General features: G+C 31.7%; 1 protein-coding gene across 3 annotated transcripts; it reads right to left on the minus strand.

The window, feature by feature from the left end:
* Positions 1-740: 740 nt before the first annotated feature.
* On the minus strand, positions 741-15508 carry LOC106108659 (UNC93-like protein). Of its 3 annotated transcripts, none has more exons than XM_013289913.1 (11): positions 15459-15508; positions 8630-8866; positions 7164-7282; positions 5777-5939; positions 4741-4864; positions 3459-3605; positions 2880-2946; positions 2636-2795; positions 2274-2378; positions 1994-2156; positions 741-1070 (listed from the first exon to the last, which is right to left on the minus strand). In XM_013289913.1, the coding sequence occupies exons 2-11, from the start codon at positions 8738-8740 to the stop codon at positions 796-798; spliced, it is 1434 nt and encodes a 477-aa protein (XP_013145367.1). In that variant the 5' UTR covers positions 8741-8866; positions 15459-15508; the 3' UTR covers positions 741-795. The 3 variants fall into 3 exon arrangements, with proteins under 3 accessions (XP_013145367.1, XP_013145368.1, XP_013145370.1); XM_013289914.1 differs by having other exon boundaries at positions 15455-15508; XM_013289916.1 differs by lacking the exon at positions 15459-15508 and adding an exon at positions 15378-15394.
* Positions 15509-15596: the final 88 nt, after the last annotated feature.

Here is a 15596-nt window from a genome sequence, read left to right on the forward strand (position 1 = left end):
TATCCATATTTGTTTTTTTGTATCAATTGTGATGGTAAAATTTAACAAAACATTTATGTTACAAAACTAGCTAGAAATTTAGTTAATACCATATGTAAAAATGACTACGAGCGCTTTATTTTTTCATATCCATGAGAAGACTAAGAAGCAAACAAACTGTTATGAACCTATTACTTTGAACGGCAAATGATATCAGCCGCCAAAATTAAATTCTTACAGTATGTCGTAACGTCTGGAAGTGGAAAACAAAATGAACGTTTTACAATTGTAGCATAATATATTAAAAACAAGTTTACCAATAGGTTTAGGTATTGTTAAGTTACTACTTAGTTGGCATTTTCGTATATATTCATGTTTTAAAACATCAATAAAACATTTTTATTTATTAATACAAGTACTAGAGAAATTATTACTATATAGTTACTGTTATACTTCCAAAGAGCCAGTTTTAAAATCAACCAGTGTTAGAAGACCTATCAACTGAATTCAAAATAAATATATCAAAATATGCACTATAAATTACTTTAAATTTGTTTTTTGCCCTTAGTAATAAAAATAACTAAAATGCCTTCATTTTATGTCTTAATAAACTATACTATTAATTTGCAATATTATTGTTAAATTGACATAATTTAATTAAGCAAAGCAAAATATCTCCGAAATGCAAAAGTGTGATAAGGTCATAGAATTAAGTAATTATGAATTTCCTTTCAAAATACATATACAAAAGAAACAACAAATTAACAAAAGTACATTTATTATAAAAAAAACACTTAACACTAAATTTATCACATATTATTCGACATTTTGAAACGCAAAATTTTCACAACCAATAGTATAAAGATCCTTCTTCTTCTCTTCTAATTTCTTCTTAGCTCTTCTATCTCTGTACTCGACGACAAAGTAGAGAGCGATGCCGATGATCATCATCACGATAAGCAGGTAGGTCTTGGCCCTGGTCCTCAAGTATGGAGATATGACGTAAGCAATGATGTACCCCACGGACTCCCACAACCTGAAGTTGGAAAACGCGGCCTCTTCTCTGCCCGGGAACAGGATTCCGTAATACGCTGTAAAAAATATTTTACATTATAAAAGTGTTAAAAAACTACGTAAAATACTAGGCTACACAATTTTAATTTATTTTAATAAATATCATACATTTCACAATTTAGTTATCAAGACCTCTACAAAACTGCGCGTTTATGATTCATAAAGCAAATATTCAAATAAACACATTTATTTTGGGTTATAGTTTCATCAAAATAAACTTAAATATTACTATAGTTTGTCTAAATAACTTAGTTTAGTTTGATAAATGACGCATATGAAGTTTCGAATTAAATTTGTATGAAGGCAAATGCCGTATTTAATAGACAGGTATCGTAGTGATGAAACAAACACCCATAGCGAACAATTATGAACTATCTAAAATTATTATTTTCTTATTAACTAATTTTGAGGATAATTCTATTATTGATTATAGTGTAGAGAATTCAGCAATGACGGAAATAATAGCGAAATCCAATTTGATTACGTAGGCTGCAGTAGTAATAAACATTTGCTTACTCTTATTATTTGTTATGAATTTGAATTTGTTATGAATACTCTTATTAGTTGTTATTAATTTGAGAAAACAATGTTTTTTTTTTGAAATTCATAAGTTCTATCGATTCCAACTTCTATAAGAATAAAAATCGAAAATCGATAAGATTCAACTAATTTTACACAACCCATTCCTACTAAATTTGAAGTGAATTGTCAAACTAATCTAATTTATTTAGACACACTATAAACTGATACTATTTATTTCGACTCGATATATCGTCTTATTTTTTAAAACTTTACATAAAAAGTTTTATAATAAAAGTATATCTAATTATTTTTATATAAATGAATCCTTCAATGAAGTGACCTGTATTTTCTCCATCCACTAAAAGACATAGCATTTCTTAATTTAGTAGTCACTTTTGTATTTATATATTATAGTTACCATTTATCTGCACAATCCAAACGGAGTCACACAATCCCCAGAGTATAGCAATCACGTATAGGACATATTCCTCGCTGGGATGCGGCCGCCATGTCAGAATGGACACAAACAACCCCGCCTGGACGATAGCCGCTGTGCATAGCAATGGCAAGCGACCAGTCACCTAAAAGTTATATACCAGCTTGAGTCAACATGAACCAATGTCTGTTTCACCACCAAACGCAATAATGAATCTTTTTCTCCTTAACTCATATGACATTTTCGCTATTGCGAAGCTTACCTTCGCTATGTATCCTGTAACAACGCAACCGATCGCGTCAGCAACCCCATACGTCATCATAACGAAACCCACAGTACCTGTGCCGATAGCGCATGATACAAATGCCTGGAAATTAGGAACGCCTGATAAAAAAAAATACCAAAATAGTTTGGAAACATTTGCTCCAAAAATAATGTAAGTAAAAAATATACTTTCAAAAGATAATAGCAAAGAAACTTAAAGATAACAAACTTGTGAATTTGCTCACGTATTTTTTAAATCCACTATTAATTAAATAAACGCTCGAGAAAGAATTTGGAACTTGTTAGTCCTTAATAGGGATATATTAAAGACGTATTTAACCTATTTAAGAGAGAACTTACTGCGGTAAAATCTGCACCAAAGAACGCCTGTTGTAATCCAATAAAGACGTTTATAATGACGAGCATCAACTGGTTGGGTTCTATGAGCAACTTGAGTGTTACAACTAGTAACGCCATGCCGGACATTCCTGAACCTGACCCGGAACGCCCCGTATCGTATCTGAAGATATTGAAAATAGTAAATTAGTACAAACACAACTAAAGATTTCAAATAAACTCCCAAAATAAATGAATTAAGAATAACCTTTTCATGGAATCCACACCAACAGCAACAATAAGCGCAGCACCAGCCATACATGCCAAGTATATCCCTGAAATAGAAAATAGTTAAGTAAAGAAAATTTGTATACTTTTGTAAATTGCAATGAAGATAATGCCAGAAGTAAAACTATTGAAATCTAATATTAAATAACCAGCTGTTGTTTACAGCTTCCTCCGCGTGAAATTAAGAAATATAAAAAATATAGCCTATGTTACTCAGAGATAAATTGTCTTTCGAGTGGTGAAAGAATTTTCGAAATCGTTTGCGTTATTCAAATACATACAAAAATACAAATATTTCCAGATTATAATATTATTCTAGATTGTTTTAGGAGACAGAACCACAAGTCGATAAAGCAAAGCATTCTGAGAATATTCAGAGAGTACAACAGAAAAAATCTAATTTCTACTTTAGGTCATATAGGTCACAACCACCTTTTTCTAGTTATACGTTTCCTCTAGCATGAACGCAACTGCTGTACAAGACGCTTAGTGGAAATGGGCATTTGATTCACTGTTCTGTAGGTAAATAATATTTGGTTCTCCCAATGTTGTTTCTCACCAACGATCATCTGTATTTTCTCAGGTGGCTGTGGCTGTAATGCATCGCCAGCGTCAGCGCTTGGCAGAAAGTTGGCTCCGCACAGCTCCGGGATAAGGGATTCATTGAGCGCGGTCACCGCCGCCTCGTTGTCACCTGATGAGAGGACTGCAAAAAACAATTTGTAGAATTATTTAAATGGGATATTAGTGCTTTGAAGAACATTATGCCTCAACAACGACATGGAATAAAAGGCTCAAATTTCATTTCTTAGTTAAACGTTTACCTTCTTAATAATCTCCGGATTTTATCACCTAGTTAGTAATAAAAGATGTTATCCTAGACTTCTAGAGTGTAATAGAGTTTTATCTTAAGTATGATTTTGGGATTATGTGATAACCCTACTGCTTTGTTAATGATCAAATAGCAAGAACAAATCTTTGCTATTAAATTCGCAAGCCATACAGTAAGCGAAGATTAGCAATAATCAAAATAAACAGGATGTTTGCTGTATTTTACCGTTTGCATTATTTTATACTGAACTAACATTGCTAAGTTTAGCCTCTTTAAGCTTAATATTTTATAATTACATAACATTTGTTGCATTAAAAGACTAAAGAAATGGAAGAAAACACGTTACAAAAATGACAATCATCATATTCCTCCTTATCCTACTCCCGTAGTGACACGGCAAGTTTTTCTCCTCCACATAACTCACTCCCTTCTTGATCATGTCCCCGTTAACAATTCAATATTAAAATTACAAATTTTTATATTGATAGCTAAATAAATATTGTTTTTTTTTATGGAATTTATGTTAAAATTGTATCATAACTATAATATATTGCCATCGATCGTGACATCAAAACAAATTGCCGACTAAGATTACCTTTAGATCGTTAATTCTTGTCTTATTAGTCTATCGTTGAGTGCAATTACGCAAGTTAACTAATGGGTATTTGATATCAAAATTAGGTTAATACTGATTGTAAGACATTAAAATTTGCTCAGAGTATAAAGTAGGTTTTAACACGAACATTTATTAAAGTCTCGATAGAAAAGATAAATTTTCTTAAAAAGAATATGTAAATCGTTATTAGCAGCCTCTACAATAAACATTTAGTTCGTTTTTCAAATATTTTGTTACCATATTTTTAAACAAATAAAAACGACAACAAATATCTTTTTTTTATTTGATTCCTATTTTATAATCTAAAAATATCTACATAGGTAGTTAAGACTTCTTTTCCACCAGTGCGTCCGACTTAAATATATTAGTGAAAAAGGAGTCTAATACACTCACCTAAAGAAGAAATGAGATTTCCCCAGACTTGATTTAACTGGAATATCATGAAGAATAATCCGAGGAACCGTGTAAGCAGCGCCTCCGCTGAAATATTCGATATCTTGCTGTGCGCTTCTGATACCTGAAATTATACATTTAAAAAATTAATTAATATGAAAATTGTTAATATATACAATTTTCAAAGAGTTTATTTTTATGTCTCATATTTTATGGGTATTTTATGCTATGTCTTGAGATTTAAAAATCCATTCCAAAACATTTACAATTTACTTACAATATTTTGAATTTACGTTCACATACATCAAAGTACTTATACCTATATTAAGTTAAATACAATGAACAAAAGGACGTGTGAATCTTCACAACAATGTTGATATTTTACGATCTCTTTTAACATCCGAAGACATCAGACAATAACTCATTGACCACGACTCTACTCGAAAACAATAACGACATAACTATACAGTTCTGCTAATTATAATAATGTAATACACAAGTAACTAAATTAGTAAGGTCTAAGTAAGAAAGAGATTTTTGACTTCTGACCTTGAGAAACTTTGTTGTGTTTTAAGTCGAAGTGACATTTGAGCGTATGTTATGAATGGAATAGACGATTGACGTCAATTGTCTATTGACAACTTCGGTCGCGTTTTAGTCGCTCGAAAATGGTCGTAATTTTATTTTATTATTTTTAGCTCAATGGTAGAATATTTTCGCGTCAATTTTTTTTGCGGTTATTTTATAACAAGTAGAATCATTTAAAAAAAGAAAAAAATACATGCATATTCCCTATTGTTACGCTGCAAATTCAACATTTTAGTAGCACAACTAAAAATCGAGTAGTGGGCGCACCTCCATATAAGCTCATAGAAAGCGAGACTTTGCAGTTGTAAGATAGTTTAGTCGAAGGTGTAAACCTAATATGCATGTTCTTTAAATGTTAAAGAGGCAAAGGTAGGTGCAAATATTGCGCCAATTAGAAGTCTATAGCCACTTTTATTTGATACAGGCATTGTATTGTAAATATACTCACAACAGATAAATAAGTGCATTTCGAGCACCAGAGTGGGCCGCCGCCGAAGCCCACGAACAGTCCAGCTGGTATGAGGGTCCAGAAGCGAGGCAGCAGCTGTGCAGCGATGTAAGGCATATACGTGACGAATGACACTGCCATAGCCCACTTCGTACCCAGCCATCTGCACACGAATCACAGTCAAAGTTTTCTTTAGCATGAGTCTCTGCAACACTCGAACATGGGTATCATCCCTCTTGTTTGCTATTATTGGATAAAGAGGGAGGACAATATTTTATGTACATATAATACATGAAGTGGGAACATACTGTGAACTAAAGATATTTACATAAATCTAGTTAAGGATAAATTCACTCGAAAATATGAATTCGGGTCGTCAACAAATTCAATCATTCTTGTAAATATGAAAATACTCAAAATGCGTTATTCATCATCCACTTGGCGTTATCCATTACGGAGGGTCGGCACAGTATGTGCTGCTCTTCCATACATCTCTATCAGCCGTCATATCTGAATCCACTCCGTTCTTAAGCATATCCTCTTTCACACAATCCATCCATACTTTCATCAGTCTTCTACTTTTGGAGCCATCCACATTCAATCTTAACACTTTCAACTCTAAAAGCGATATTATAAAAATAAAAAAAACGTAATAAAAACCGCATAATTGATTCCGTTGTGTATTCGTGTATACTACATATACAAAGTTGATAGGTTTCAGGATAAAAGCAAAGAAGCATTTAAATTCTTTAATATGCGCAAAGTACTCTGACATATAACACACCTTTTATCTTTAAAAAAAAGTAGAAATGTAATGCTTTAAATAAGGAACTGTGGAAAAAATTCTCTAAAAGTATTATTCGGCCAAGACAAAAAGGCGATACATATTACCTCAAAATTACTTAGATAATTAGATATGAGAAAACGGAATTGTGTCCTTGACATTCGTTAAAAAACAAGTTTCGAGTCCATACGCTTGGCTAGTTCATCTTACACCTTAAATTTATTAGGAATCCATTAAAGACATAATTTCGTATGGTTAAGCGATACTCTATTAACAATTATTTTGCTTGAGATACATACATGAGTATGCTAAAATAAATCACAAGAGAACACAACCTAAGATTCCATGCTTCCTGGTAGCTCTAAACAGGGATATTGAAGAAAGGTAGCACGTAGAGAGGTTCGTGTAAAGACAATATCTCGTAGCGTTACCACCTTCAGGTATGTTAAACAAAAGAAGTTCGTAGCTCTACAAAGATGTTATAAAAAAAACATACAGACGAATTGAGTCCCTCCTTTTGGGAAGTCGGTCAAAAAGAAGCATACTACCTCTACGAAAATCTTTGAAACATTCTTTACTTTATAATATTGCAGTAACACTTACTTTATAACGATAACTGGAAGGAAGATATTAGAGAAGATAAGTCCCGCGTACACGGCCGCAAGTGATGCCGTGCCCAGACCCGCCTCGGCATTTATTGAACTTTGTAGATTGGCTGCTCCCTGTAATAAAATGCTATCTTATTTATGGGTTGACAGATTAAATGACTTATTATAAACAAGTACGATAGTAAATTATTTCCAGTTAAATATCAAATTAATAAACAAATATTCCTTATTAGTTAACTAATGTATAAACTGATAACTGTGGACATCACATATTATTGCATATTAAACAGCTTATTAAATTTGTACATAACATTTCGACTGTCATGAAAAAAAGATGCAAAAGTACGTAATATAATCTTAATTAATATATAGAATTTAATCTCATAGGAATGTTCAAAAATATTTACATAGCAAAATATCAAATTCAGACAAGGTAAACATCAAAAAACAATCCTTGAAAAAGTCCTTACGTAGAATTTAAAATTCGTTATTTGAAGGTTATGTTTTTGTGACGCTACCGTCATATTATTACTTTTTGAGATATCCAAATACATATTAATTATTAACAATATTGAGAATATAAATTTAATTAAGAAAAATTATTGACGAGTATATATCATGTTTTAATATGTAAACGAGGGCATTTACGTCTTACCACTAACCATAAGCAAAATAAATTGTAATTTAACTGATCGATTCTGACGTCATCTGTCTCCACGAGCCCTGGGTCAGATTTATATTAGATAATAATGTATGAGCTAATAACTGGTAAAACAACCTTTCTTGTCACGCATACGTTGACTAGAAAGGTCGTCAATAATCAGGTTAATTATCTGCATAAAAAATATCAACGTTTAATCCGGATCTATTTCACGACATTTAGAAATACAAATTATTCAAAACATTTTACTGTCGTATTTTATTCAGGGCCTTTCTTTCGTTTCTTTTGTGATGAAAATTTACAGGGACAATAGTCGCAATACAAGGTCACTCAAAGGGCAAAAGGCAATTCTAATTTGTTTATCTTAAATCATAAATGTTGTTAGTCGTAACGATACCAAGGCAAGCGTAGAATTACTACGATTTAGTGGAAATTTGAAGAGCAGAATTAAAAGCTACAATTATCCTCATTTGCCACCTTTAGCAATAAAAAAAAGAACTCGTATTCGTTAGCTGATGTTATCGCTTATAAAATTCACCTACCGCGAGGTCAAACCGAGGGTACTCTTTACCCGTTGTGCTCTAGCGTAGAGCCATTTGGGGCGTCATAATAACCTATACAACTAGGCACCCACTGTCACTACATATTGTCAAACTTACTTGTCGTTACCGCTTATCTTAAATGAGACGTTATTGACGAAACTACAATAATATTGTCTAAATTGAACAATAATCTTCATATTCCATAACAAGGGTGCCAATTGATATGATTATGAGGCGTTTTAATAGAATAATACTTACACTGTACGCTGTGAACTGAACCATAAAAGCAATGCTGATAATGACCACATTCTTCAGTATCCTCCATGTTTCGTTCGATTTGAATTCCGGTGTATCTTGCTTCTTCGACATTGCACTTATTTTTAATTACTTGCACTAAATAACTATGTCAAGGCATTAATTTAAACTGCATTCAATTTCATGTATTCAAGTCAAAAAAGATATCACGTTTTAATTAGTCTCTTTTAAATATTTCAACTATAAAATAACAATCAGTTATAAGAACGTGTGTAAACGACGTTAATAGACTAACATTTTACCAACCAATATCTAAAACTTTATTTAAAGTTAACGTCTTAACAAAATAAATAAACACTGTGATGACCTTACTAATGACAGATTAGTATTAAAGTGATTAGAACCTCAGAACAAACATTTGTAATTTTCAAACACGTAATCATTTAATGTAAATTAAAGCATATATTTCTCTTACCAATATTATAAATGCGAAAGTTTAGATGGATGGATGTTTGTTGGAGTTTGTAGCCTAAACGGCTGAATGGATCTCGATGAAATTTGGTATAGACATTGAGGATAGTCTGGAAGAACACATAGGCTACTCAATTTTATATTTGTTAATTCCACGCGGACGGAGTCACGGGCGAAAGCTAGTTTCCGTATAATTTTGATTAAAAGAAACATAATCAATGTTAATGTTAAACTTGGATAGATTTAGTAATCGTTTATTTCGCATTTCATTTGTCTTTTTAACAGACCTATCCTTAAACTAAAAATTTCATGATCAACACCTCATTTGTAATGGAATTCATTTCTACATGTTACTTCATTATAAAAGAAATTCCAGTTCTGCAGCCCTTTGTTAGTTCATTAGCGACGGAATTCGCAATAATTCACACTAATTCTCAAACTGAACAATGGAATTATTAATTTTTAAACACGATAGTAATTTATAGCAATCCATTCACATGATATTAGCATAAAAAACTCGCAGATTCCGGTTAAGATAATGAACATACAAAAATAACATCGCAAATTATGAAAATATAGAAAAACGCTTTAATTACTCGAGACATCAAGATCTGAAAAATCACGAAGTAGTTAAATCGAAGGAGAATTCCGGAAAAAATTGGATTAATTATCAATTCTTCTTCATCATCATAATGAGATTTGAAGTAAATGTTTTTATTTCAACATATTTTTAAAACAATATAAAAAATATTACAAGCTAATAATTTACCTTATCCGCTAATGTCAATGTTATTCCAAAACTCTATAAATTCCATTGAAAATAAACTCTACCCAAACATTTGAAAGACGTTTAACAAGAAAAATATCTTTACAATATACGGTGACGTCATGCAGTAATATGTTATGACTAATCGCCTTTTAACTACCTTTTTGTTAGATATGGCCGAAACAATGTATTTGTCTCACGCTCCATCAGTATAATTAACATAGTAATGTTCTAATGAACGAGTTGTCGCAATATTTTTGAAATATGAACTTACTAAATCTAATAGAGATGACTGTCTAACGCGAAATGAAATCCGACTCGAAGGACCATTCGTATGGTACCTATAGAAAACCAATTTTGCTAAATTCTCTTCCGCGTCTGCTCTTTCCACTGTGAACAAATAATATTTCATATTCTTTAGTTTTTTGTATCTGAAAGAATTGGTATAAGAACTGAAGGATAAAAAACAATGGACTTCAAATATTAAAATGCTTTAATAATGCATTAAAAGGCTTGGCAGACATATCTTCTTATATCCAAATGAATAATGTAAATAAGGTCACGGTTATATTTTTTCTGATTTCTTTTAATAAACGTTTTTATCAGTTCATCTTTAAACGTATCGTTTAAAGATCAAACAGAACTTTTAAAATAAAAATAACTCGAGTTTTTGTTTAATTTTTTTTAAACTTTTAAATGTTACATAAATAATTAAAGACCCTGTAAATATACATTCTAATACGAAATCTATATTTGTAACGGAGTATGATAGGGCAACTCCAAATTCCAATAAGTGTTTGAACCCCGGAACGAGTGGACCGATTTTGATCGGTCTTTGACTGTAAGGTAGCTAGCTAGAAGACTGTAAGATGGACGCAGAAATGTAAACGACCATTTTTATTTATTTTCGAGCTAACGTAATTTCCCGGTGACGTAGTTCACCTTTATGTACTTTAAGGATAAAGTATAGGTGAACTTCCCAAAAATACACACGTCTTCATAAATTAAATAAAGGACCATTGGAAGACAGGCTTTAAAATATATTTCCATCTGAAAGGAAAGGTTACTGTCGGATGTTACTTCCTGTGTTTAACCATGATCATTGCTTTTCCGGAAGATTAAGGAAAAGATGGGATTATAGTTGATTCAACGCACGTTTTATCTTTACGCACCAAATACGTAGTCTGAATATTTACAATGTTTATTTTAATCCATATCTATACTCTATACTATTATACTAAAGCGTAAATACACACTTCTATATTGCCTAAGATGTCAGCAATTACAGCATATTTTTGAATGATTCTTTTTATTTAATAAAAAGCCCTACACTTACTACACAATTTAGGCTATATATTTTGACGCCATTAAATTTAAGGGGTAAATATTTTGGATAAAAACCCCAATGTGGGAAAGAGATGCTGTGGTTTGTCATCATGTCAATGTCATTTTGACATTTGCAAATGATAATTTGACACGTGTAAACAATAAAATAAAATTTTCATAACTTTATGCGGATGAAGTCGCACGGGAACAGCTAGTACTAATATATTACTGTTTTTAACAACAACAAATCAAGTCCATTAACAAAGTTAATATGTTAATTATGGTTTTTGTTATCTGTAGTAATAGGACGCGTAGAGTTTCGCCCCGAAATCGCATTGATGACAACTTACAAAGATGTTGGTAAAAAAACCTTGACACTCGAGTGAGGTTATAAATGAGTATATGAAATAGCTGTTCACCTTCACAAAGCTCTACAGAACTTATAATTCTACAATTAACTTGATTAATTAGATTCTTAACATAATTTCTAAATAGTTCCGCGCAAAATCTAGGACATTTAAATATTAAAGACTAGCTTTAGCCCGCGACTCCGTCCGCGTGGAATTAAAAAAGAAACAATATTAAGTAGCCTATGTATTCTTCTAGACTATGGTCTATACCTCTGCCAAATCTAATCGAGATCCATATATTTTAGGTTACAAACTAATAAACATCCATCCATCTAAACTTTCGCATTTATAATATTAGTAAGATAAGATAAGTAAGATGTCCGTCCCTTTATCCGTTAAATTAAATAAAAAATGTAATCTGTTGCAACTATTGTAGTTCTTGGGTGTACTAATCGTGATTATAAAACTGAAATCTGTTTGAATACCTTGAAACGTAAGTAAGGTCATTAGTAATGTGGTTACTATCTTATCCTTATTGATATAGCTTTAGGATTAAATGGGATCTGTGATAGAGATCTCAAATGAGTTTACGCAGACATATGACCTACATATCAGGTCGAGGTAATAATGAAAAATGTGTAGCAAAAGTTTATAACGCATATAAAATAATCTCTAACATTATAAAGAGGAAAAATTTGTGTAAGTAACTAAACACAAAAAATACTGGACCGATTTTGCTAATTCTTTTACTATTAGAAAGCTTCATTATAACGTAGGGTATGTAACTAGTTTTTTTTATTCCGCGCAAACGAATTTGCGAGCAAAAGCTCGGGGTAAATATTTTTTTAAGCGTTAATGTCTGTCGGTCTAAATGGATCTCGATTAAATTTGGCAGAGGTATAGACCATAGTCTAGAAGAATACATAGGCTACTTAATATTGCATATTTTTTAATTCCATGCGGACGGAGTCGCGGGCGAAAGCTAGTTATTAGATAAAAGGCATTCAAATTCAAGAATGACGACTTTCAAATGCATTAGAGTGTGGTAAAACGGATGAGTACTATATGGTAAAGCACATTATCTTGTACTTATAAAGAATCCGTGCTGGTCTTTTGTAAACTATACTTGTACCCCTTGATATTTAATTTGAACCTTAGACTCGTCTATAATTTGTTGATTGCGGTAATGCTGTTCTGTTTCCACAGAGTATAATCAGCCTTACAAGAAGTATATATTTTAGATAACTGTTTAATGTCGGCCTGTGGTAATGTTAAGCGAGTTTTATTTATAAGCGAATTAACGCCGATTAGATTTTTTATATATCATAAGGTGAGAAACGAGCAAGCGACCACCTGAATCCGCCAAACTGGCGAAGTAACCGCTGCCTTCAGACATCCACAATAGTGGATGCGTTGCCTACTCTTAATCGACGGAGGAGAAGACGCACATAAAAAGGATATTTCCTTTGCGTCTCCTGCACCGTAAAATCCACGTTCCCTTCCCTTCTTCTTATAAGAAAAAAGGTGGGACGGGAAAAGGAATGAAATTCTTTTTTAAAATGCATATTTTAACACGTGAATTGTGATAAAGTATATCCCTTTCAATAGACAATGACCCTATTTAACACGTGTGTAAATTATAAAACATAAACACACGATCAAAGAACCTTCGTGTTTCAAATTATGCAATAAATGCCACCGTTGAAGTGATTATGTGGTAACGATAAAACATATCAGTAATTTGCTTTTAGTAATTTCGGTCTTACGGATATTTACAAGTTAGTTACTGATGTGAATGATGCGTACACAATTATAAGCCTATTTGTATCTCACGATTTTTTCGCCAACACAAAAAATATTAACGACAATATTATTCAAAATCTACAAGAAAATCACGTGGCAAGCGAGTAACGTGATAAATGTTAAGGCATTTTTTTTTCGAATATCAAAATTAATTCTTACGCAAAAAATCGAGTTTTTTGCCAGACGTAAAAAAAATATTTCAACAAAATATCAATGTTATCTACTTGAGTATTAAAAAAACTTTTGAAAAAATTACAACCATGAAAAAATAAATTGCGTTTTTTTTAGATGTATGTCAACAAATTATCAGTATTATCTAAAGCATTAAATAAAAACTTTTAATTTTTACATTCCTTTTTAGGTGTCATATATTCAGGTATTAAATTGAAGCTTAAATTGCAGAGGCATTGACCTTACTGGCTGCATTTCGCACCGTATGGCAATTAAAAGCCTAAAATTCAAGTTTGTAAAGCGGAATGTGAATAACCTTATCGCCTTTTTGGGGCCTGTACAATAAATGTCAGTGAATTTATCAAATGTTTTATTTTAAATAGCTTTTTGTGTGATAACATAAGGGGGCGTCCATAAATTACGTGTGGTGTTTTTTCAAATTTACTGCCCCTCCCTCCTTCCTGGTGAGATGTCGTGAGATTTTATCCAACCCCCTCCCCCGCCCCCAATTTTAAGTGAGATTTTTCAAAATGTACAATCTGGATTAAATGGACCAAAATAGTATATTTTTTGTTTTAATCAGAAAAAAAATTGCGTGATATTTGCAGAGACCCCCCCTATCTCCAATGTAAGATTAGATGAGTTTCACTTGACCCCCTTCCCCCTTGAACACCTCATGTAATTTATGGACGCCCCCTAAGGTGTAGGAACTCTTATATCGCCAAAAGGGGCCCAAAACAATTTTGAAGAATTTTTCGGACAATAGTTAATTTTTGGATCATCAATTAGCTATTTATGATGTTTATACGTGTTTTGTGGAAATTTAGCAATTTTCAGCAATATTAATTCCCGTCATATAGTAGTGCTCCTTAATTTTTTCTTTATGCTTATTTATACTAATAAAAAACTGGCCACTTAAGATGTCACTTTTTAATGGACACGCGAAAATAAAAAAATAACCGGTCATATACGTTGAATAATCATTTACAGTTTCGCACCGGTTTTGTGATATTCTCTGTTAACAACAATTTACAAATCACTGTTATCTATTTATTCTGTATAGGGCATAATTTAAATACGTTATAAAATACTTTTTTGATATCTAGCAACTTAAGCGGTTACAAATTTATATTTACAGAAATATGTTTTAATTAATTTAAAATGTAACGTACTTTTTCAGATGAGCTCTATTTAATGTTTGACAACGATATTATAAACAATAATTTTAATCTTTGGTTTAAGGTCGGTAATACACGTGTAATACATAAAGATTATGACCAATGATCATATAACATTAGGCAACTTGCTCCAGTTTTGATAATAGTTACTTACATCTTCTTTTTTATACTTTACATTTTAAAAAAACTAAATTTCTTGATTTTTGAACGTGTTTTTTCAGTCTCCTCTACCTTTACTGGTTAGTGACGGCTGCTCCTTAAAAAGGGCTAAGGACCTTAGCGATTCAAACTATATTACCCTTATGTACAGTTTTAGTAAACAATATAATTGTATTGTACGTGACAATAAAGCAATAAAATATTGACAAATTACGATGTAATTGTTGACGATACAAGCGCATACTTTCGGATACAAATTTCCTCTGTTTTTAGTCACATAAATAAACGAAAACAACGACACAAGAATATGTATTAACTAATTTAAAAGATATTTAGCTGATAGCTCTACATAATTAAAGTAACTTAACAATTAAATCGCCATTTCAATATAAAACCTAATGATTGTGTCGTTAGTCATAATTTTAAAAGCGAAATTTCATTTACGTATATCCCGAACTAGCTATCTTTTTCGCTTTAAATTAAAAGTTTTCTTTTTTAAAATTCAACGTCTATATAACGAAAATTACTCATTCAGTAAAAACATTAAATATCACTATTGTTAAAATAAATTAAGATAAATAAACTAAAACATGAATAAACAAACACACAATGGACGCCAACGGACGCGGTTAGAAGAGCGCGAAAAGCGACGCGCGCGTGATAGATAGGACAAAATAGTGTTATTTATTAGAACCTTTGATGTTAAAATGTGGTACTTAATACCAACTGAGATAAAATGATAATTA

Source organism: Papilio polytes, unplaced genomic scaffold (assembly GCF_000836215.1).
Source record: "Papilio polytes unplaced genomic scaffold, Ppol_1.0 DF821511.1, whole genome shotgun sequence".
NCBI lineage: Eukaryota > Metazoa > Arthropoda > Insecta > Lepidoptera > Papilionidae > Papilio > Papilio polytes.

Coding starts and splice junctions, on each gene's coding strand:
- LOC106108659 (XM_013289913.1), bottom strand. CDS start 8,740: ATGTCGAAGAAGCAAGATACACCGGAATTCAAATCGAACGAAACATGG. Junction 2,947..3,458: donor GAAAATACAGATGATCGTTG/GTGAGAAACAAC, acceptor TTTCTATTTCAG/GGATATACTTGGCATGTATG. Junction 2,796..2,879: donor GGTGTGGATTCCATGAAAAG/GTTATTCTTAAT, acceptor CAATATCTTCAG/ATACGATACGGGGCGTTCCG.